Raw genomic sequence first — 24988 nt, forward strand, 5'->3', positions numbered from 1 at the left:
GATGGGCAAGACAGATTAAAGTAAACTAACACTTCTGAATCAGTACTTTTCCTGTCTAGTACCTAGAAAGGAAGGAAAAGCACAAAGCCAAGTTTCTTGTTCCTAAGTCCCTAGATGACAAGCCAAACAAAATAAAACTAAGATGCTGTTTTGATTACTTAACTACCTCTCCTGAAACAAGCATGTCTTTAGAAGTCACAGACAACCAAATATTGTACAGTAAGAGTACAATGCAGAACATAACTGGGGTTAAAGCTGGAAATGTTTTGTTTCTGCTATATGTAGTGCACATATTTCCAGCAAATTTGGATGACTGATGCACACACACTCTTACATAATTAAAACATTAGCTGAAAGTCTCTTGCCCTAATTGGAGAAGATCTACTCGTCAAATGAGTAGTTTTCTGGCTGTGGAAAGCCCACACACTGACCTTCTAAAAATGTGAGGAGGCCCATGCCTCCTTTATTTAATTGTTTTCTTTGTTTCCTGTTGTAGGCTTCTGTCTGTAGAGGGAAGACGCTTCACGTCTCTTACATTATGGTGCCCATGCAGATAAGGTGCAGAACAAAGAACTCAACCCAACACAGTTAAACCAAAACACATGATTCAATGCTGGGATTGTAAATTGAAACATAGCTGTGAAAGAAGCAAGCTGAAGACAATTCTCTTTATATCTGCAGTGCAGAGTTTAAATTATAAATAATTAATTTGTGATGGGGGAAGGGCATAATTCTTCATTTTTTAAGTACTTATTTAGCTTCTGTAGAAGCTAACTTCCAGGCTGTTTCCTTTTCCACCTTTTAACCACTCACTTGCAGACGTGCTAGCACAAGTGTTTTCTGCTCTACTTCACCTCAAGCATGTCCACTATTAACAAGTTCTTTAGCTTCATATGCTCCAAGCCAAAAAGGGAGAAACAGCCCCAATCAGCAACTCTGTTCCAGAGTACTTACTGCATCTGCTTTACAAATAGTGTTAGCCACGTGCCGACACAACATCTTCAACCAGTCTTCTTTAGGAGGTTCTTCAGTTGTCATCTGGAAACTGAGTAGCTTGTTGTTGAGTTCTGTAGGTGGCCGCACAACTAAGGCAAAGGCTTTATGGCAATCTACAGTTCATAAAAGAAGAGGCAAGGAGTTAAGACAAAGAATAACCATTTTTATATAATTCGGGGGGAACCTTCAGAAGAGTTAACCCTCCATCTGCTAGGAGCTAGAGGCAATATGATTTGGTGCAAGGATTTTATCTTTATTTACACAATAGCTGTTCTATCACTTGCAAGAGCACCAAGTTCTGTCCGTATCCTTCATTGAGAGGCTGCAATCAGCTGTTCATGCAACAGTTATTTATTCACCCAATAATCTGTGTACTATAGTCTGCAGACTAGTTAGTCTTTACTGGATATAGCAGTAAATATCAATTTAATTGTCTAACTCATGAAATGTTGGACAGATCATCATTTCTTCATCAACAGAGAACAAGGACAACATTTACCCTATTTTGTAAAGCAGAAAAAAAGCAAGGACATCAGTGCTATATATGACACATTAAAATAGTCAAGTTACAACGGTTTTACTGTTTAAACTTGACAAAGATTGCTCACTTGATAGCAGAAAATTAATCCATTGCCGATACACCTTTATAGCAGACACAGATGAAGCATGCTAAACACAGTTGAGAGAGAAAGAAAGAAAAAGCTACCCACTGGAAAAGCAGTCCTATAAGAGAGCGTATAGAAGAGAGAGTAGCTGACCTCTCCCAAGATTTGCATACTAAAGTTCTTAGCAAATATTAAATGGTATGCTTACAAATCACTCCCATTGCCCAAGTCCCAAAGTAAACTTAAGTATTGCACAGTAATTTAAAGAGAATTCTTAATAGAGAAACCCTAAAGTACCTTTTAAAAATGCAGGTAGGGCATCACGTTTACTACCTACCCTCTTTGCTATTTCTATTTTTATTGGGTTTCTATGTTCAGGTACTTCAGAGAACATAAAGCAGAAAAAGTATGACGTGCACACCATCACCTACAGTGAAATGTCAAATTTATCTTTCTAGGGTATAGATTAGAAACTAGTCTGACTAGGCTTCTTTAGAAGTCACTATCAAGGCTGGAACAGTATCGTAGCATGAGTTCTGCTGCTGTAGCAATGCACTACTTCAGTGAAACCCCTACAGTCTCAGTATGGCAAAGCAGCTGCAGAAATTAAGTCATCCAAATCTTTCTTTTAAGATGCCAAGCACAGCTCCTCCCGAGCATCATTATCACCAGTTAAATGAAGATTTCGTTTCACAGCAACAGCACTTGTCTCTGGTCAGTCTAATGCTCTGGACTGAAGTTCGGAGTTTTTGGTTTTGTTTTGTAAATCCAGAGCTGTCAAGTGTACTCCTCTGTTTAACTCACACTGCCATTTGCTTGGCTTATGCTAATGCCATCTAGTAGTTCTGCCAAAGTCAGCATCCTCCAGCTATTCTTGAAAAGCCAAAAGGCGTCAATGCAAGTAATTCTCAAGCTCATACAGAGCTTCAAACAGAAGCTTATACTAAAATCACATACCATACAACAAATATACCTCAGCATTCTATCCCACAACAGCAGACCTTCATCCTTTATACTCTGAACCAGTTTTCATTAGCTGTCAGTGCACTTCAAAACATACACACCTTCTGTCTCCCTGATGTCTAGGACTTTCTTGATCTGGGAGAGAGGCATGAGAACAACATGCTTGAGAGATGCAGGAGGCCTTGTGTGGCCATGCGGACTCTTGAAAGCACCAATAACTTTATGCCGTTTCCTTGCGATCTGCAGTTAAATAGAAGACAAAGAGGTTAAAGTTAGAAGGCCTATTTCCATTGTTTTGTTTCCTGCTATTCTTTTACCTTCTAGTATACAGGAAGGCACAGAAAGCCTTGCTACAGAAAACCACTAAGGAGTATTTTACTCTATTTACTCTACCACATAAATCTTTAACGAACTTATCTCACTATTCACTGCCTACAGTTAAAGCGGCCCAGTGATACTTGTTACTTAGCATCAATACACTCCCCTCAAAAATAAAATAAATTAAAAAAAAATATCAAGAGGGGAAGTAATTTTGCATTATAGACATCAATTCTACCCTGCATAACAAGCAAGGGCCCTTTGAAACCTACCACAAGGTAGTCTGGATTTAAACAGAAAGTACAACGTCTATATGCAGGCACCAGCTTAGGCTGTGGTGTGCTGCATCCTAGAAATATCACTTGCTGTTGCTTGTGCATGAAGCCATTGAGTGGGTTTTGCAGTGGAGGTTGGGCAGTCGGTTTTTACTTTACATAAAAAACACGTAAGATAACTATGCGTTAAAGTATTTTCAGTTGTTTGTATCTTCTAGAAGAGATAAGCAAAGAAGCTTTATTAAAGGTGTTTTAATTTTCCTTTCATTTTCCTTTCCTTCCTTTACAAGAAGTGATGAAGCTGAGTCAACTTGACTCCCAGGAAGAGTTCATCACTAGTCACAACACCAGGCTTTTGTCTCTAAGTGCAGCTTAAGACAGCACTAATTTTGGATTATTTTAGAGTTGGTCTTCTATGAAGACAATGTTCTTTACTGCTGCAGACAGTAACAAGTACTTTCATAAAGTGTCCTTTACCACCTCAGTTTCTCCACATAAGTCTCCAAAACTCAGTTAGATTACTTTTTCCTCATAGTTCTTCCTAACATACTGTTAGTCTAAGGCATTTAATATGTGATTTTATTTTTTTTTTGTAGCCTAAGCAGAGACAGACCTAACGCAGAGGCCCACTATTTACTCACATTAAATATGACTCAACTTTAAAAGGGCAAACATCTTGCTGAGCCAAGGACTCCAGCACTTTTTCATCCACTGGTACTACTCAAAGTGCTATTCAGATAAACATTTATTTCTTAATATATTAAGCTGCTTTCAACTTTTTGATCTGGCTGCAAGACACTAGAGGCTACATTAAGACCTCTCAACCATCCAGAATTTACTAGCTACTTGTGTTGGCTTATACAATAGCTAGTGGAAAGGCAACATAAGCACGTGTTGAGCTATCAGCTTTCTGTGACTTAGAATTCTACTTCAAAGTTTTTAAATTTTACTTGTTTATATTCCTATATAGTGTCAAGCCTTTTATAATTCAGTTCATGAGATGTACTTATACAGTCATCTTACCTCTAGGCAATCATTGAATAGAAAGAGCGTGACCTGTTCTCCCCTGTCACAGAGGTCATCACCAAGTGCTACCGTTTCCAAACGCTGAACTAAGCTTCGGTGAGAGGACAAGAGATTGGCCTAAGTGATAGAAGCAAAAAGCTCATTAAGCATTTAGTTCAAGTGCTGGATTACTGCTTGCTTATAACTTAACACTGGAAATCTGTTTAAACCAGCACCACTGCATTTTAATCTCAGATACTTTTGCAAAGGGAGCAAACTAGTGCACAGTCATTTTACAGGTCTGCAGCAGAAATTACTTACTGGACATCCATCAACTTCATAGACAACATCAAAGAACTGCCTTTGTGCCTCTGTTTTTCTTTTGTCTTCGTTAATATGTCTGAGGAAAGCATATTATATTTATCTTCAATATCAAGCAACAGTAAATGAACTGACTGCATTTAAGACATACAAAAATAATGAAGCTAAGCATTCAGAGATATAGTTTACACAGCAGCCCTGGAAAATACAAAATCAACCACACTTGCTCATTGAAATATCCAAATACCATATGCTAAGCACATAGGAAACTCCAGACCTAGAACAATATTCTGTCATGTTATCAGTAGTTGACACACCATTCAGTTAATATATAAATTCCCCTCCCCTGCCCCATAAGATCTTGAAATAGAGACCAGCCCAATGAGGTTCTTTACAGCCGGCATTTTATCCCCCCAAGTCAGGGCTGCAGCTCACCAAGAAGCAGATGCAAGAATAATTACAATTTAAAAGTAGTTGTTGTTGTTGTTAAAAATCGGACAAAGATTTACCCAATTAATACAGGAGGTCTCATTGCTGGAGACATACGCTACACTTCAAAAGAGGTGCGACTTACAGTCTAAACAGCTTCAGCTTTAGGCTAATTAACTTGTGGAATGGTGCCAAGAATAGCTAATACAGGACCAGAAGAGAAACTAATCTTCCACCAATAGCGTGTCCTTTCAGTGGATATATGCACAGAAGTAAGATTTAAAGACAAAACACCTCTCTTCCATTCTGGAGGGAATAGATAGAAATCAGAGTTGGAACAGAACAGAGGACTCAAGAGGTTCAGCTTCACACTGAGGCAGGGAGTCAGCAGAGGTTCAGGTAGAAGTGCTGGGTAGCAACGCCACAGCCTCCTTCGAGAGCTCTGGCACAGAATGCCAGAGTGACAACAATGGCCAAAGGGAGACTGAAGAACACATATGTGGGAATAAATGAGATAGTGTTTTACTTTGACGAGAGGCAGCTGTGCCCTTGAGGCTTATTACAAACAGGTTCACAGGAATGCAGCTGTGGCCTTGAGGCTTGTTACAAACAAGTTTGTGAAACTTAGAGGCAGAAAAATAAGGATGAGATTGGATACATCCCTGAAAGAGGAATTCGCATGCACCAGCTTGAAGAACCAATAAGTAACACTGAAGAGATGCGTGGACAAAAGACAGTAGCCAATGAAATAGGTTTTGCTTGCTCGTGAACACTAGATCATATTATAAAAGGGATAGATTGTAAAAATAAAGTGTCAGTGTCATTGTCGTTGTTGTCTTCTTCGCTTGTCTTCACTTGTCTTCGCCTAAACTCATACGCGGAGTCTGTGATTAATTGCCACATACATGCAGTTACGTATACTTATATGGAGACTAAAGTTATGGCAACAACACACTAAGAGCAATTTAGAAGGAAGAGAGAGATCTAAATGTATAACAGTACGTTTCATAGAATGAGCATCACTTACGTCATCACTTCCTTTAACGATTCAATAGCTCTCTCTAGAGTTATTTTATCTGGGTTCTCTTCTGCTGTATGCTTCTTAATATCTACAATTAAAAAAAAAAAGCCACACATTAAAAGTGCCTGAAAAGAAATACAAAAAATTCAAGTTTAAACTGTAAGTCAGATAAGATGACTGGGGGCAGGGGGAAATCACAGCTATCCTGGAGTCCAAATAGCCTCGATTAAGTGGGGAACTAGGCCAAGCAGCAATTGTCCATGCACCTCATTAAGAAAAAACACCCACCTACAATACAAAAGCAAACCCTCAAATCATTCAAAAAAATCAACAAGACCATGTGCCATTTTTGTTGAAGTGCAGAGACAAGAATAGAAGCTTTTCTAACTGAAGCAAAGGGTGCTGGTGTGGTTTTTTTATTATTTTCATTAACATAATCATTATTACAGCAAATGGTTGCTACCAGGTGGAACACATAAAGCTGTAAGCTTTGTCAATACAAATTGCTCTCTCATTTATGCTAGCTACATTTGAATCTCAATTGTACTTGTATTGGAAGAGACAAAACTGTTGTCAGAACAAACTCTTCTTCTACCCTTATCCTGCAAATACATGAACAAGTGAAATTTAGCCAAAAGTATGCTTTCTTCAGTAATTGGTCTTGCTGACTGCCATTAAGCATGACTAACTCCCAGAATCAGGCTTGTTTTATATGAGAAAAGCTGTTGCTAATTATGACAAAAAGCAGACATTATCTTGGTTTTTACACCCTCACAGACAAACTAATTAAAAAAATACATCACTAGATTACCATTTAGTAGTAGAGCAACACTAGGCAGCCTTTGAACAGGGCGGATAAGGAGTTCAGCTAGGCTTTGGCGGCCACATTCAGGTTTAGCTTGGTTTATCTGGGAAAAAGAAAGGGGAGAAAGGCAATAATTCTTACTTTTTTTAAACACACACAACCAAAAATCACAGACTAGGAGAAAAACTGGCTTCCTTGAAACTAGCATTGCAGTAAAAGTTGGAGAATCATTTACCACAGATACTCAGTCATTAAGAGATCATGTTGAAAAACATGTTATATTCAAATGTGTGCAGTATTTATCACATGATTTATGTTCCCTGAATGTCTAGTTTTAAACTGTCCATATTAGCAACGCCTCAGTCCTTATTCCAGATGCTAATGCAGAGTGGGACAGGGGACAGCCTGTTCTCTTATTTGTTTCCCCATCTTTTAGATATCAATACTTGGATATAATTCCTGGTACCTCAGAAAACGTGAGCTGAAATCTGTCAGTTTGATTACTCCACTATTTGAGACACTTGTTGGATATAGAAGAGGAGTTCAAGCTATGCTGTGCTATTAATCAACTATGTACCTTTATCTGAAGAGCTCAAGAGTCTTAAGACTCATCTTCAGATAACTCTTTCTTTGAAGATCATCTTCCTGTTAGATCTCCACTGTTATGCTCCTATTCATTAGTCACAAGAATGTTGAGAAATTCTACCTCCCTGGAAGTTCACAGCTGCCGAAAGCGAGTTAAAAGCTATTTCAGAAATACAACTCTCTTAAACACAGGGAGAGGGACCAATAAAAAGCAGCAGCTCTAGTTACCTTTACAGAAAAGAGAAGACGTGTATTTGGGAAAAAGTACTCAGAATGCACTTTTTCCAGCAACAAATGCATATAATCAAACTACCCTGAATAACAGAGGAGGAACCCGGACCTCTTATGAAAGAGTCTTACGAGGAGCTTGAGGGATTGAAGTTCAAATCCTCATATTTCTGTCTCACCAAGAGATGCTCACATTCCTCCAAGTTTCCAAAATTCCACGTTCTTCCATCTACTGCATTAAGTAGCTTATTTGGTAATTGTCTCCATGTTCTACTCAAAGACTTAGTTCTGCAGACACTTACCTTTAGGAAGGCATGAAACCTTGGCTTCTGTTTTTCACATCTAGTAATAGTCTCCTTGCTCATTTCGAAGAAATTCACAAATGGAGGGTATGTTTTCAACAAGTCTTTTGACTGAAAGAAACAACTGTTACGGCTGTGCTTTACATATTATGTAGCATTGTACATATGTTCACATGCCCCGAGCCATACAAAGCTGCTCAAAGGCACATTTCAATAAAGAATAATAAAAAATGTGTTGTAAACCCATGCATGTTCGCAGAACAAGTTAATACATTTTTGCATGCCAGATGCCCAAGATTCAATGCTGCTGATTAAATGCAGACTGCTCTCAGAAACGTCAAGTACACATGTGACAATCTTAGAAGCTGCCGAGCAGCTCAAGTAGAAAGCAGATTCTCACCTAGCAAGATGCTTTTGGTGAGAATTTTGGAAATTTCAGACAGGTACAGGCTACTTATGTTAAAATGCATTGCGGCCCCAGACCTAGCTTTCCTGGTCTGAACATTCTGTACTTGGGAAAACACGGAGTCCTTATTCACATTTCAAGTCTTGAAGGCAGAACACAAGAAGTTTCCATGAAAAGTTATTTTCCTAGTTATTTACTATTGATCAGAGGTAACAGATAGCTAAGGCTACAAGAAGAGACACTTTGAATGTCTGAGTAAAAAGCATGTCTCTAGTGCTGCAAATTACAGTTCTCAAACTATCTATTTGGAGTTTTACCCCCTCGTATAAGTGGACAGACACATACACTTAAACTTGAAACGGATTACCTATACAAAGTATATCATCTAACTCAACTGAAAAGTCTAGACAGAAGATACAATGATACAAGTTAGTGTTCTTTCTCACTCAGTAGTGCTTTGCTTGTGTTTGCTAGCTCCTACAGACAGATTATTTGTAAGGCAAGATAATAGCTCATAATAGCTCTAATACATAAAAAAAGGAAACAAACTTACATATTTAAGAATGATATCACCAATACTTTTGCTTTCAGTCCAATTCATCATAAGATCTTCCAGGTCTTCCTAGAATACATGCAGGGATGAGAGGAGAAGAAAATAAGATGAGAATGAAGTGCGTAAAGCTGTAAGATGGGATCAGTGTTCTGCCAAGCACGTATAATTAGCTGTGTGTTTCCATATGACAAAACAGGCAATCCTGAAAGTGTGATGTACAATTTCACACGAAGCCCTTTCAGTCTACTGAGAGCTGAAAGCAAGAGGCCTCTGGCTTACTGAATATATAGTTTTGAATCAATGCAAGCAGAGCCTAGCAGTGTATCAGCACTGGCCAACTCTGCAACAAGATGACACTGCTGTGTCCAACCCACTACAGAACATATCACAAATGATTATTAAAAAGAAGTATACACGGAAGACAGTTGAACCAATTCTAATTAAGAGCGCACAACTAATTTTGGACTCTTAAGTCCATAAGATAGGATTGAAATAGATTTCCCTCACTTGCTGCACCAGGCTGTTAAAGAAATTGAGACCAAGCTGTTAAGCCTATATCAGCTTGATAAGGATCAAGCTTATTCACTGTCAGCTAATAACAGGGACAAAAGGGCACAGCTGAAGGTTCAGGATTCACCTTAACTGGAAAGGATTCACCATTAACATTGGTTTGGTGCTGCTACTTCTCTATCTTTATTACACCAAAGACGAAGGAAGACACAACCACTACATCTAAGCAACTCTGTCTACACTGCATGCTGCAGGTGAATCCTGCTTGACACATGGACACACATGCTCTACTTTCATCTCAGTTGCAGTGGGCACATATCAGTACCTATCGTGATTAGCTAGACTGGATCCCAAGAGCTGGAAAAAACAAAACAACAACAAAAAAACCCCAAACCACTGAATTACAGGCAGTCTGCAAGTCCCTCTATTTTAAAGCCCACTGTTAAATGCAGACAAGAACAGACATATGCCATTATTTGAAGGAGATTTTGTGACTTTATATTTGAGGAAAACTTGCATTGTAGTCTATCGTGAGACCCAGAGATGGGTTCAGAGAGCGTGTGCAATCCAGATCAAAACATAAAATAAAGTCTCAAGAAAACAATCTCATAGGGAATTCTAATCAGCTCTTATTAGGCCTTGGTACCAGCTCAACTGCTTCAGAGGCTGAAGTGCGAGCCAGTTTTACGAGCTGGTAGTTTCTGACAATTAGTTCAAAGCCAATTAAGGCGGGATTAGTTTTTCCTACCAAATGATAGAAGTCTCCTTATATGAACATGGCTAAAGCCCAGGAAAATACTGATTTATTTTTTTTTTTAATTCCATAGCTTTAGCTATCCTTCCAAGAGTCCTTGCTTACTGCTTTAACAGCAATATGCATGTTATAAGCACTTACGAGAGTTAGACTACCATTTGATACCACTGGCCATTTTGACCAGTTTTGTATCTGTTACAGAAAGCCTCCTACAGGAAGAGGTATATTAAAATGGGAAAAGGAGAAGCCAGCTCATGGATGGCAATCTTAGTTACATGCACAATACTCAGACTTCATATATTTATAAATAAGTGTTAAGTCTTAAAGAGTACTCTGGATTTGAACATAATTCCATAGGTTGAACAGTGTGTAACAGCACCAGGATGAATCTATACCTATCCAGCAGATACAACTTAAAGCATGCAGAAAAGATTCAAAGTTTATATCAAAGCTTCCCCTGCAGGGGAGAAGTTGCATCTTGCCTTGATTTTAGTATGTACATCAAGAATATCCGGAATGCTGCCAAATATGGTCTTAATCTCTTCCTGTGCAAGGATTGGTCCTCCAAGTTGTCCTTCCTTCTCCAACGGAACTTGAAATAACTGATGAATCAGACAAAAAAAAAAATGTTAGTGCCCTCCCAACCGCCACACATTGTGTTAGAAATAGTTATGAAAGCAACAGTGGTTTTTTCCTTCCAGATCCTACTTTCCTGCAGTCATAATCTTGAGATACTCCCATTTAGCAAGAGTGGGTTACAGAGGAGCGGTCTTAAGATACAAACACCAAATTCAACACGCACCGAGTTTGATACATCACTACAGCATAAGCCCCTTTCATGTACTTTTCTACTCACACACATCTTAGCTCATTCTTTAAGTAGATAACCAACTGCAATGGAAACAAACTTTCCAGAAATTAAGCTCTTTCCTGTAAGCTGTCTGCTATTCTGCTCTTCTTGGAATAATTTAAAAAAAGATTTTTTTCCCCTGCCATCTCTCTCTATTCACTAACATCTTAAAAATCTGAGCCATGAAGATCCTATTTTCCTGAAGCTTGGAATTTCCATACAAACTGCAACTCCACTGCAGATCCCAGATTAGAAATTGTATTTTCCAACCTTTATTATTAACAGATACTAAGCATTTTCATACGTCAGTAAAATTACACGAGACTGTTTATATTGTCATCTTTTTATGAACCTTTGATACACCCAAGCCCTCAAAAGCCTGCAGATCACAGGTTGAAAATAATCATTGATGTAAACACTAGGTGTCATACTACAATTGACCTGTACTTGCTTTAAAACCAGCTTACCTGAATGATTGTTGTTAGAATATCAACATAATTACTTTCTGTCTGATACAATTCCTTTGCAACCTGCCATCTTGCAGACTGCTTTAGTGGAAGAGGAGTTGAGTTTTTGGAAGGCCTTGCACAGGATTTTGGTGTTTCTGATGAAGAGATATTCCCAAAAGAAAACAGAGCTGTTTTACAATAGAGTCCCTTAAAAAAGCTCACCCTCAAAGACAAAAAAAAACCCCAACTTTCAGGATTTTTAAGGGAAGATAGCTTTTTTTTTTTAAAAAAAAGGCTATTCTGTAGATTATTCTATAGTTACCAGAGCTCTCTCTAGAAATGGCTCTCTTTATTACAGTCTAATTCTAGAACAGTAGTATTCCTCAAAATTAGTCTGAAACTAGTAAGCCATTTACAGGCAGGTTAGTGACCTATTACGTTTACTAGGAAGTGAGGATTAGGTACTGAACATTATTTATATATACACTATGTACAAAAGTACTTTTCTACTTTCACTGTGCCCTGTAAACAATCATCTTTCAGCTACCTACCATCCTTGCATTAGGTACGTAGCTCAAAACCATTTATTAAAATCAGTCCTTGCATGCAACACTTACATTTCATCCTACTGGGGGGGAGAGGGAAAGACACCAGAAAGTCATTTCTCTTAAAGCTAAAACCAAGGTCGACCTGGAGCAGTCCATTAGTTTTAAATACTTGCTCGTGTATTGGACCTCAGAGACCTGTGCTCACTCATTCTGATGTCAAAGCTCATTACTGTCACAGTTACTAGAAATTAAGTACCTTACCTGTTGTTTTCAAAATAGCACTTTTTCCTGAAACTGTCTACTGATGCTGGATTAGAAGAAACTCCCGTACCAGGCATTACAAGAGCACTAGCATGATCTAAGAAAGCTGGTCTTTCAGAGTAAGCTGACCTTTCCTGTATTCCTTCTGAATTATCACTTACAGGTTATGCCTCACTGAGATTATTTATTTGACTTGTATACAGGAGCTTTTTAAAAGCAGTAGTAACTCCAGATACCTCCTCTATATGATGGAACTAAGTTTTATTGTTTTGGTTTTTTTAAGCCTCTGATATCAGCTTTTGACTAACCCACAATTTTGCAGTTTCTCCTCTTCCACAAGAACCATGTGCAGAGACATTAAAAGCTCATTAACCAAAACTAGTTGGTGATTTATATTCTTGTGAAGTTTTAGACATGACAGTTCGCTGGCAGAAATAGTGTTACCTCAACAGAACTTTTCAAAGACCTAGGAGGAGTGGGCTTTGCAGGAATTTTCCCTTTAATTCCTTTAGAAAAGAATCTTTGTTCTCCTTTCTCCAAGTACCCTACTGGAGAGGCTTTTAGATAACTTACTGTTAACTATGTTGCTTATTTGCTGCAGATTTTCAGCAGAGCATTTGAAGCATTTTGGAGTAACACTGTACTGTACTTCATATTTATCAACTCGGTATCTTTTCCTTCGGGTATGAATATGCTTACTGTGATGACAAGAGGCAGCCTGGCCTCTGCCCATGTCTGAACTCTTCACTTCAATTCTGCTTTCTGCACGCTTCAAAAAGGAGAATGCCTGGAATTACTTAGGAAATCTGGGGCAAAACCTGTAAGACTTCCCTGCCATAACCGTTACCACTTATATGCAGAGAGCTCTTAAACATTGCAAATGTGTCTGAATGACAGCTTTTAGCTCTACCTCCATTGGTAGTGCTCGACTCTGGAGTATTAGAAATATCCAGCAAGGACCCAATAGAAAGCGAATGTTCAGCTGATGGGCGTTTCCGAGGAGGGAACGGTGACATGTCTGTTTCTCTGGTCAGTTGTGCAAGAGTTTCTTTCAAACGGCGTCTTTTACGATTGCTGTTTGGAGTGTTCAGAGAAAGTAGTGACACAGACTTCTTGAGGCCAGGGCTCTCTGACTGTAGTAAAAGAAAGTTTAATTTAGTGTTTGTCTGCTGTGTCCAGCTCAAGTCAGTGCAAAGGTGCGTTAATTGTAGAGATCAGCACACAACACAACTCTTCTTAGGGAAGCCAGGAGAAAACGGGTGAAGCCCTTTTGTAAAAACTGGAAACCACACTAGTATTTAGTTTGACTAAAAATAAGTTCAACCTTTGGGAAGCAGAAAAAAGTTTTTTCCAAATTAGTATTCTATGTATAAAATTTATAATATATTATCTGGAACTTAAATGCTGCTTTAAAACGTTTGATCTCTGGCCCCACACATACTATTGCACATGCTAATTTTACCACCAAATGCATGCTGCACATTATGCGAGAGAGTTCAACATACCTTCTCAAATAAATACATGGACTCTCCAGCTCTGGCATCCATTTGAATGCTTCCCCAGAACCACTAAAGGAAAAAAGAAAACACACATTAAGAACACATTACAGGGCTTCACCCAAAGTTTGAAATATTCAAAACAATATATGTCATAGTAAAGCAGTTTGCATACTAAATGCAAACATGTGGCTTATTCGGGGGAAGGGGGGGGGGCAAGTATCTCGCATACCGAGTATTATTTAGCAATATTCTTTCAAGAATTTGTCAGCACTAACCTCTTGCTTTACAACATAAAGTTTTTTTAAAGGTTCAAATGGAAGATCTTTTACTGTACTTTCTTCAACCACTAAGTGCGTACACCTTTCATCACCAACTGGTAAATAATGTCCTCCTAGATAAAAAAAGGCAAGTTAGCAAGACTGAAGAATATTCCTGATAGGAATTAGTAGCTCACTTGATAGTTCTGTGGCACCTATCAATAATGAGAGAAGAGCCAAAGAGAGATGAACTCTTCAGTGAGCCAATCCGTTGTTGGGCTTACATAACACCCGAAATATTAGCAGCAGCAGACAGCTTTTAGGAAATAGCATGTAGCATGCAGTAGTAAGTTAGACATGGAAAGTTAAGAGTACACGGAGTTCAGAGAGTATTTAAACCTGTCCGGCAATAAATGCAATATTCTTCTGGAAAGCTTTTCTTGTTTCTTAGAAGAGCAAGCCAGGAATACTCACCCTAAAGACATCCACAAGCTAGAATCTGTGCATGTCACAGTCTTCTAAGTAGCTTTAGGTAAACAGATCAGGGAAGAAAAAAAAAAAGCAAACCCAGCCAACTTTCATCTCTTCTGACAAAGCCTTGCTGTTACAAGATTGCTCCATTCCTGTTTCTAGAGTTCTGTTACATGCAACTCTAGCAATACAAGGCTGGAGACTTACAAGTTATCTGTTACATCGTTACTGTCAATGTGATTATTAATATTGTACTATGCTACTGAAAAATGGAACGCTTCCAATCAGGTGTTTTACCAGTGATGATTCATATCAAAGTTGTAAACATTGTAGATGCTTTCTGTGAATTATGTAAAGATGCATACCACAAAACTGATTATGAAAACTGAAGCAGAATATACATATTATGTAGCAAGTTTTCCAGGATACCTTCAAGCATCCTATAATTACTTCTTTTTAAATTGTCTAGTTTCAATCAGCCTAGGAAGTTTGAAGCCTTCAACAGCTACCAGAACTTATGCATATACTAACATCTAAAAAAATCAATGTATAGCTCTCCAAGTTGAAGAGTCTTCTGTAATGCTTCAGTATCCACAATCCAGCATTTCAGCTTCAGTGAAGTATTTATCAGCTATAAACCCCATTCTTTCCACAGGTCAACTTCCATAAACAATAACCTTGCATTTCTGTCATTTCTTCCATGTTAGCTTTCTCATCATCAGAGAATCCAAGGAAACTTAACATGCAATCCTGGAAGGGAGGAACCTTGAACTGATTTCTAAAGTCATCGTCAGCCGCGCAGAAATCACTGGGGGGAAAAAAAAAAAAAAAAAAAAATAAAATGCACAAGAAAGTGATGTAACGCTGATTTAGTGACTATTTAAACAGAAGCTCAGAACACTACAGGTGAACAGGATGCAAGGCTAAGGTTGAAGGAAAATAAACACTTACATCTCATTCCTTTTCTCCCAAGCCTTATAAATCCACTCAGCTTTCACGATAGGGGTACCAAGACTTACAGCAATCTACAAAACAGGAAAAGCACAAGTTGTACCAAGTATTTCCATTTAAGTCTCTCCCATGCCAAGAAAAAGTGAAAACAAGGCTACAAATTTAAGACAGATACTGCAAAAAGCGAACATATTCCTTCAAGAATCATGTCCAACTGTAACTCCCAAGAGTTAGAAGGTATTAATTCTTCAGTGACTAGGAGATCAGATCCATAGCTATTTTGGCACTCACTCAAAAGTGCACCATTTTGTTAGTCTGATCCTTCATCACTCACAGAAACACAACCCCAAATCTCTGTTCCAATAGAATATGGGATCTTTTTTCTGCTTTTGATACTTTGTATGAAGACAAACATCCCGGCCTGCTTTTACCAAAGAGAAAGCAACTATTCCAAAGGTAATTTCCACGACTGCTTGAGAGAGATTGTAAAGTTTTCCTACTTTCTCCCTTCGAGTTGGCAGAAAGGAGTGTTTGGACAGAGTTCAAAAGTAGGTCTTCTCTTCCAACTGGAAGATTAGAAAGACAGACTAGGAAAAAAGCAACAGCCTACTAACAATGCAAACAAGGGAGAGTCAAAAGATATAGGCATTACTATGTCATATTCCATCGTACAAAAACCTTGTATTTACTTGTAAAGTGGACATACATGCCCTGAAGGATTCCCTTTTGGTGTTGTCAGGGAAAAAAAAAAAAACCAAAACACACACACACACACACATAAAGGAAGATTTGAATGCTTACACATAAGTTAAAATAATTTTTAAAAGATGCACACAAATTGAGTACTAAAGGTTTTTTGCAAGTTACCTCAAAGTTTATTGTTTGGACAGTTGAAAAAAGCAGGTGTATTGATATATAAACAAATGTTCACCAATGTCTTAAGTACTGATAACATCAGTACTTAAGTATTTGGAAATATTTTGGTTCTTGTTATTTACTAGTCTATTTCAAAATCTCTGCATTTAGGCAAGTCATATCATTTAGATCTCTAACAGAGACAAAAACATGTCAAAGCTCAACACCAGACAGAGATGAACTCAGGATTACAAGTCATTTCTGTCAGTACAGAAAAAAAAACCAGCAACTTAGAAGCTGCAGTATAATTTACAGACCTAGTCTACAAGAGCCAAATTCTGAAAGTTTCCGTGAAGTACCAACTCAAGGTTACATACTCTGAATTTGTCTCCATGTGTTGAGTTAGCCACCAGATGTGTCACTTTTGAGCTAAAGTCCCTTCGAATAATTCCACCCATATGATGAACCAAGGTCACTAGCTTAACCTGAAAAATAAAGGTGAAATACATTTTCAGTATAGCTTTTGAAGCGTACAGTACAGAGCAAGAACAGTACAAAAATAGTTTACAAAGCAAGCTACAGGAGGTTACATTAAATGTCTAGGAATAGAAATGCTCCAATTTGTTCTTATAACAACTTGTTCGTGTCTACAGAAGATATAGCTGATACATCAGAAGAAGTATTAACTTTCCTTTTTTAAACATTTAATACAGCCTTGCTGGGTATCTTGAGGAAGACTACCCAAGCCACCAGTACTCTTGTGATCATCATACATAATGCCTTCACCTTTTCACTCACAATAGATTTGAGGCATGTTATCCTCATTGATTTAGTCAATTCTACCTGAAGGGGCAAGTGCCAGAATTTTCATAAGATTGCGATTTGTCCAATTTGAATCTAGCAGATCAAACCTAACTATCCCTAACACTGGGCAAAAGCTTTTGTTTTGGGTTTTGTTTTTTTGTTTTTTCAGATGAAGATGTGGAGCCATATTGTTGATTCCCAGGTGTCCAATAGGGAAAGTAGCTACCAACTGCATCACTGAAATGGAAAAGCAAACTGTTAGAGTATCAAACCACTTCATACCTAGATATGTCAAGACTAAAGTCTTGATAGCATGATAGCATGGCAGCAAGATAACATGTCTGCAAATGCTCTGAACAGGACTACAAAGCTTTACTTGACCACACTACTACCTGTACAAATAAGAAGACGCTATTGGGTAAACGTCATCTTGTCGGAAGCCCAAATCTACAAATCTTTAATCCCTAATGAATTAGAGCTGTTGAATGACATTCAACAAAAAAGTGATCAAAAATGGCATGGACAAAGTAACTTGGAGAAGGAAACAGCTTTGTTCCCATCCTCAAATATCACTGCCTCTGGACATGCAACAAAAGAACAAACAATTCATTCCCCCATACAAGCTGTAGTCATGGTTAAACCCTATGGGTGATAGAACAGGAGACTATTTTGAAAATAAACTTAACAGAGTTTTACCAATCCAAAGGAAAAAGAGAAAGTCTTACTAATTCATCTTTCTTTCTGAATCCTGTAAAGCACAGTACCAGGTTCAACATACTTGCACAGTACAGTGGACGACAGCAGAAAGGTAAAGGCTGAAAGTAAGAAGTAAGCTTATTAGTCAAAAGCATACTGCTTCCATTAGTTTTAACATTATCTTTAATACAGTACTATTGTTCCTAGTATTAAAACGCATCAAACACTAGTCCAAGTCTGTGCATTCAGTTATACCTCAGCTCCAGACCTGCCAGCATTCTGATAAAGTAACTAGAGCATCCCCCAAGTTCCACAGGTAGCACTCCATCCTTTTTTACCACCCCAGTCCATCCCCTCTATGTGACAACTTTTGGAAATATAATATGTCTGCTGGAGCATCATTTGTATGCTGCCTTTCCTACTGGCACAACCCCAAGTAGTGGGTCAACAACTCCCACAACTACTGCAGTAGTTGTAGCCTTACTACTGTCTGCCTGTGCTTTCTCACTACATGCAATATTCTAACACGATAGTAGAAACTTGCTTTTCTTAAAATTCTCTTGCTAAGAATATTTATGATGGATTGGCAAAGCAAAATAGATTTTGTTTTGGACACTTAATATTTAGAACTCACTGCACCAGAGAACTGCTCAGCTGATTTCAACAGAAAGCACATACCTCTCCTTTTTGTGCACAGTGCAGTACTACTGGAGGTCCAATGACACGGCAATCTGCTTTGCAGAGGTTGTTAAAGACAGAATCTTGGAAGTCTGACACAACGAAGATAGTCTCAAATTCTGGGGAATCAGAATCTCCAAGCTCTTCCATCGTGTCTGTCTTTATGTAGGGCACTTTAATTTCCTTGATTTATGGGGATGAAGGGGAAAGCATTATCCAAGTAACATACTTACACTAGTGTCAAAATTCAACATTAGAAAAAAATGTGTGATTTGGATTTCACCAGAGACAGACTCTTAGGATTTGTGAAAGCTGAATGAGATGCACTGTTCTCTAGCATAAGAACAGCTATGAACTGCACCTAAAAAAGAATGTCTTAAAGCAATTCCTGCTTCTGAAGAATTCTAGTTACTTTAGTAGTTTACATATCAGCTCACACTGATAATATAGTATTGGAAATATCTACAGATAGGAAAAAAACCTCAAACTAAGCACAAAGGAGAAACAGAATTTCAGACTGTCAGAACAGCTTAAGCTACTTTTGGATGCTACTAAAAAGTAGTATCCAGCTTGCAACAGCAAGCTCCATGCTGCGTAAGATCTAAAGAACAGAAGTCAATTTTGTTCATTGCTTGCTATTTTTAAGGGCTCTAAAAATTTGGTCTGTTCCAATTTCAATCATTAGTTCCAAATTTTATTTTCTCGTTTTTTCAGATCAAGAAATGGAGAGCCACTTCTTACACTTAAGTTTAAGTGCAGCTTTCAATTGAAAGAGAAGTCAATTAATCAATTATGAAGTCAGTTCATAGCAAAAACTTATGTGTTGACTGAATATGAGCATGCAGTTGAATGTCTCCATTGATATTTCTATCCCCCTGTTAGAAAACACCACTAATTAAGAGTTGCAGATACTACTTCCATAGGAAGTGAGAAAGTGTTTGTAAAAGTGTGCCAATTTTGAGGAGCTTTAAGTGACACCATCAGAACCATCAGCATATACTGTGACCATTATGCCCAATTTATATTAATTAAAGCGTGTGCACATTTCAGTCCCAGTGAAATACAACATGCTGCATGCAATCACATGTGCTTAATTGCATGACATACCATATGAATAATACTTTTAATTAGTTTTTCTTCTGATTTACCAGGACTAGTTTCCTTTATCTTTATCACCGGTACTTCCATTATCTTAATGGTCTGTGGAAGAGGAGAACTTTAGTACGGAAGCAAATCGGTTACTGGAAGTCTAAAAGCATACCATCTCATTCCAGCGACTGTTTTATCTTAGACCCACATACCTCCAAGGCTTTCAGAAGCTCCTCACGTCTCCCTGCTTCCTGAACCAAAACCACTCTTGTTTCTATTTGAGGCATTTCTTCTGTTTATAAAGAAACAAGAATAATATTCATATTTTAATAGCAAAATCCATGTTAGGTCTAAAAATCAATCAATAATCTACAGAAGAATACAGGCAGACTGCATCCTTTCAAGATACCTTGTTTAGCAGGAACAAGCCTGAAAATAAGTATTACCTCAACAAGCACGTACTTTAATTAAGGCATACCCAATTGACTGTAGAGCCTAAACTTTCACTAGTAGATAGTGAAACAAGATCCCGCAATTCATGCCCAGTTACTTTACAGTCAAAGCAAGAACATGCAGGAAGAGTCAGCAAGGGTAAGGAGAAGAAATTTAAAAAAAAAAACAAACCACACACAAAATAAACCCCACCAAACACACACAAAGTTATTGACTTAATGCTTCTAGCAGAATTAGATACCAAGACTTGCTGGAAAATAGACAGCTGCTATCTTTTCCAGTTTCTGTGTTCCTGGCTGACAAGGTTCATTACTTCCTAGTAACTGTTCAGTTTCACCAAGGAATATCAGAACTGAAGTTAGGTATCTTGGTCTTTTTATCCATGTATTAATAACCTTTCAAAATATTAGGAGGAAGGGACAAGTGTTGCCTCCATGTCATTTGCACCAAAAGACTACCACTGGATTTTGGCTACTGCATTGCAGGAAAACAAAAATACCTTTTCTGTTATTTTTTCATCCCAAGATTTGTTCTTGAATTAATTTCAAGCTCAAAACTATTAATCTCTAAGGACTACCTGTAATGCTACACAACAGAGTAGCTGTAGGTTCCGAACACTGGTGTCAAAATATCACCTGGAATGATTTATTCCACAGAAGAGGCATCAAATGGGACTAACAGATTTCTGTACATTAGCCAGACGGCTTGTTTGATTTCACGGCTGTAACCCCAAATTTTTATGATGAGTTAAAAATTAAAACAGTCCCTTTGTTGGTAAAAGGATACCAAACCAACACCCTTTTGGCTACCCTACATGCAATTCTGTAGTTCAGCAAAGCACTTGTGGTTTTTCAAAACTACCAAATACCTACAAAGTAATCAGTCATTATAAAAACATTCTCCCATTACCTTCAACATCCAAAACAGATCCAGGAAATACATTCTCTTTGGAGGTTTCTATAATTTTTGAATCAAGAACAGAAGAATCAGCCAAGAGGCTCCTCGCGGTTTCAGACATCAGCATACTGTTGTCAGCCATGATTATCTCTTGTTTCTTTCTTCAACAGCTAGAAGATAGAGGTGCTAAACTAAGTTACAGTTGCAAACAGCTCATTAATAAGAGCTCTACCACTAAGGCAGTCAGAAGTAACTTCAGACTTCCGAAAACAAAACAATTAGACTCTTGTTAAAATCCCACTCGCACCGATAGGGCCGTCCTGAAAGAGTATTAGGAGTCACACAATTGGTAGAAAGGACTGACAACAAACCTGTCACAGAAACAGTTCTCAGCAGGCTGCTTACCACAGAAATAATTCATTTGCACAGAAAGCTGCAGAAAGGTTACTTCAACTCGGAGCAGCAGGGAAGCACTAACTCTAGTGTTAATTTTCAAAAGTTTCATCACAAAACATCAAGAAACTAAGAGCACTTGTTTGCTTCAGTGATAAACTCTTATAAACTAGATTTGAGATCAAGGTTAGCGTTGCTAAAGTAAAACATTAGCAGAAGAATTAGAGCACACAAAGCATCTTGCTAAAATGTGATTTTTCAGGTGCACTGGCTAGCGTTACTGCTGGTTCTACTCCCTGGGTGGTCATTTTTATGTAACCACAGTACTTGCTCAAGGAAAAATTAGGTTTCTCAAAATGCATGAGAGCCTCTACAAAGTTAAGAGACATATATATGTCTGTGTGATCTATTGTCCTACATTAACTGTAATATAGTAGAAGTATCCATTCATCATCAGATAGAGGCCTTCTGTCTTCTCACAGATAGAACATATCTGTGCTCTCCCTGCCCAAACAAACTTGTCACATACTGGAAAGGCCGAATTCATGTTCTTCTCATATTTTGTACAGGTAGCTACCTGAATCTTGTACCAGAAAATTTGTTCCAAGACACCTGCCCAACACATAGCACGTTTTCTTTTGTGCGTGAAGCAAGAAGCACGCACTTCCTGTGATTCATCATTCATGCAAATTTAAACATTTGTATAGTGATATCAGAAGTTACCTAGAATAACCACGGTATCTGAACTGTTGTAGTATAATAACTGCCTGTATCACTTTAACTGAAGTCATTCTCCTCACGACTGCAAATGCCCCTTTAAAACAGTAGCCACCCAAATAAAACATTAAAGCATTATCTGAAAGAGGACTCATGAGGTAGTAAAGCCCCTGGAAAATAGCACATACTATTTTTCAAGTTGTGCAATGCCTGTTCAATTACATAGCAAAGTAAAAATCATTAAAAAAAAAAGCCACAGTGAGTGTTTTGGCATAATGGCAATACAGAAAAGAGTTTATCTTCTAGAGTTTAGGAGATCATGTTTGAGACTCTTAGACAGGATTCATGTCTTCATAATATATCAGGTAAGTTCCTAATACAGCAATGAGCAGTAAGTCAACACCACAAACCTATCATAATTCTAGGCATATTTAGTTATCATCAAAATTGCCACCTTAGTTGCAATTTTAATGTCGCACACAGCTGTACAGGCTCTACGGAATTAAGTTTCCTAGCAGTAAGTCCCAGTCACCCAGCTAGTTTATCTCAGAATAGCTTGAGACCTAGCAAGAGGAAAAACTAACTTTAACCAGAAAGAGTCCTTAGGGATCGCCCGTCCAGAAGGTTATAAAGGTACCACCAGGAACTGTTATACAATTACTCCTTCTTTGGCAGTGAGGGTGGAGGAAAGCATAATCTTGGAAGATTGAAACCATATTGTTAATAATGATTACCACACAGGCAGTTATATGTAACATCAAACCAAAAAAAAAAAGCCTCCAGCTAAGGGTACCATTAAATTTAAATCCTACAGATTACTTTTTAAAAGTCTGAGACATCAATATGATTCCTGTCATGTTGCTGTTGGTATACCTAACAACATGTATATGAACATGCACTTACAGAGAACTTCATAGCACATTTGGCAGAAGCTCATACTTTGGGCTGGGCATTGATTTTCTTTATGGCTTTTCCATTGTATTTATTTATGGGGTTCCATTCTGAGTGTATTTAAAAAAAATATTCCCCGCTTACTGGTCACATATTAATTTATAACATGATACTAGTCACTAGACTTACACACTGAGAGCGCCAAGATACGGAGGAGAACAAACAGCACACAGAAGGTACGAACATAACAGCTTCCCCTCACGTAAAGGAAGGGAAGGCAGAACACCACCACTGCAGGGTTCGGGCAGAGCTGAATGCCCTGAGAGCATTACATTACAAGTGACCTCCCAAGAGTTTGCTGAAAGCCTGAAGGTCGCAAAAACATCTACGCGCCAAAATATGTTGTTTAAAGCAAGGAGACGACATTAAAAAACTTCCCGTGTTGCTCATTTCCCCCCCACGAGGAACCACCCGGGAGCCTGACCCCGCCGCCCTGCTGGGAGGCGGCCGGAGGCGAGGTGAGGTGCCGCCAGCCACTCTCACCTTAGGAGCCAGGAGGTGCCAGCGGGCCTGGGCCTCCGCTCTGCCCAGGGGAGACGGCCTAGAGCGGGCACGGAGCCGGAGCGGCGCTGCCCCGAGAGGCCCGAGGGCCTCTCGGCTGCCCTAGGCGCAACCCCCGGCCCGCCTCGGCCGGCCCCGCCCCAGGCCGCCCGCACCCACCGCGGCCCTCCTCCAGCCCCAGCCCGGCCACAGCCGCCCGCTCCCGACGCCCGGGACTCGGGACCCAGGGCCGGCTCCCCCCTCACCGCCGATGCCACCTGCCGCCAACCGCAAAGACAACCTGCACCATGAGCGGCCGCCGCCACCAATTCAAAAAGCGAGCCGCCGCACTAACCGCGCCGCGCATTGGCTGCCGGCCCCACCGCCCCTCTGCAAGCCGCCACCTCATTCGGCATCTCTCCGATATGTCCTGCCCCCTTCCCCTCCCATTTTGGACAGCGCTTCACCTCCTACCCTCTCTGATTGGATGCCGTACCTGCCGCTCATAGCTGGGCGGTCTCCCATTGGCGGTGGGACGCTTCCTGGGCAGACGAACAGGCCTTGTTGCGGTACCCGAGAGCAGGTTGCTGAATGGGAGGGGGGTGCTCTGCGCTGATTGGCTGCTGGGGGGTTTCGAACGCTTCCAACGGCCGCGGCGGAGAGACCCGGATGGAGGCGGCGGGAGCGGGCGGCCGCCGGCCTGAGGCGCTGGCCGGCTGCGGGGCGGGGCAGGGCAGGGCAGGCCGCATGCCGGGGAGCGGGCAGCTCCGGAGCCGTTTTAACAGATGTCCCGCGGCCGTAGGGAGATGGCAGTTAACGGCCCGTGGCGTGTGCGGGAGGGCTCGTCCCTCGGCGGAGACCCGCGGCGCGGCTCCCCTCAGCCCGCCGGGCCTCCCTGTCGCAGCTCCCCTCGCCGTCGCGTGCGGGGCTCTGCAGGGCGCAGCCGTCCTTCAGACCGCCCTTGGGCACCACGCAGAAGGGAGGATAAATAATTACCGTGGCCACCGTAAAAATATTAACGCTATTAATAATTTAGTAAGCTCTGCCTCGCCGAGGATATTCGTGTGCATATATATTCAGAATAATCAGTTCATAGGAAACAAGAGGGAAAAGAGCTGACGGGAGAAAATACGACTGGTCAAGATGAAAGTCAACCAGCTGACTCAATGGCACCAACCCCAAAACAAATTAATTACACCAAATGCTTTGCCGTCCTGTCCTTTTTCATTTTCTCTAATACTAAAACTTTCTGATCTGGAAAGGAATTCTTTCTTGCTCAGCATCTCTGAAACCTGATTTAGCATAATGTCTCACTGGCTCCATGTAAAAAGAATGAGAGATACGTTTTCTATTTCCAGAATTTTCTATTATATGCTAAATTCTTATATGCCAAATTGAATTCTTAGATCTTATTCGTTTTTTTATATTAAGGATTTTTATTAGTTCAGGCATTTTCATGACTGATCCAGCAGCTGTTAGCGCCAGTAAGAGTCCATTGACGTTTCATGATTTGGAAGAAAAACACAATAGGCAAATGCAGAAAAAGATGATAGCAGGTGTTGCTTACGTGCATAAAGATTTGCTTGCGAGGGACACATAAGTTAGGATTACTT

At 39.6% G+C, this 24988-nt stretch overlaps 1 protein-coding gene across 7 annotated transcripts in view; it reads right to left on the reverse strand.

The window, feature by feature from the left end:
* Positions 1–23747, reverse strand: part of ECT2 (epithelial cell transforming 2) — a 31096-nt gene extending 7349 nt beyond the window's left edge. For 3 of the 7 annotated variants that reach the window (XR_015700632.1, XM_087740203.1, XM_087740207.1), the window contains exons 1-22: positions 23642–23717; positions 20847–21004; positions 19697–19776; positions 19503–19595; positions 18396–18578; positions 17747–17836; positions 16595–16702; positions 15363–15436; positions 15089–15219; positions 13959–14074; positions 13690–13752; positions 13095–13317; positions 11394–11530; positions 10559–10678; positions 8813–8881; positions 7854–7964; positions 6745–6841; positions 5940–6021; positions 4484–4562; positions 4181–4300; positions 2666–2804; positions 955–1109 (exon numbers count right to left, since the gene is read on the reverse strand). Coding sequence is in view for 6 of the 7 variants with exons in the window: in XM_087740203.1 (XP_087596329.1) it covers positions 955–1109; positions 2666–2804; positions 4181–4300; positions 4484–4562; positions 5940–6021; positions 6745–6841; positions 7854–7964; positions 8813–8881; positions 10559–10678; positions 11394–11530; positions 13095–13317; positions 13690–13752; positions 13959–14074; positions 15089–15219; positions 15363–15436; positions 16595–16702; positions 17747–17836; positions 18396–18578; positions 19503–19595; positions 19697–19776; positions 20847–20976 (2400 nt within the window). In the remaining variant the exon portion in view is untranslated. Of the gene's footprint in view, positions 1–954; positions 1110–2665; positions 2805–4180; positions 4301–4483; positions 4563–5939; positions 6022–6744; positions 6842–7853; positions 7965–8812; positions 8882–10558; positions 10679–11393; positions 11531–13094; positions 13318–13689; positions 13753–13958; positions 14075–15088; positions 15220–15362; positions 15437–16594; positions 16703–17746; positions 17837–18395; positions 18579–19502; positions 19596–19696; positions 19777–20846; positions 21005–23378; positions 23514–23641 lie in introns of those variants that run through there. The other 4 variants (XM_087740206.1, XM_087740208.1, XM_087740205.1 and 1 more) reach the window with 3 other exon arrangements.
* Positions 23748–24988: the final 1241 nt, after the last annotated feature.

This window comes from Nipponia nippon, unplaced genomic scaffold, assembly GCF_047370975.1.
Source record: "Nipponia nippon isolate SJK-2023a ecotype South Korea unplaced genomic scaffold, ASM4737097v1 scaffold_7, whole genome shotgun sequence".
Classification (NCBI taxonomy): domain Eukaryota; kingdom Metazoa; phylum Chordata; class Aves; order Pelecaniformes; family Threskiornithidae; genus Nipponia; species Nipponia nippon.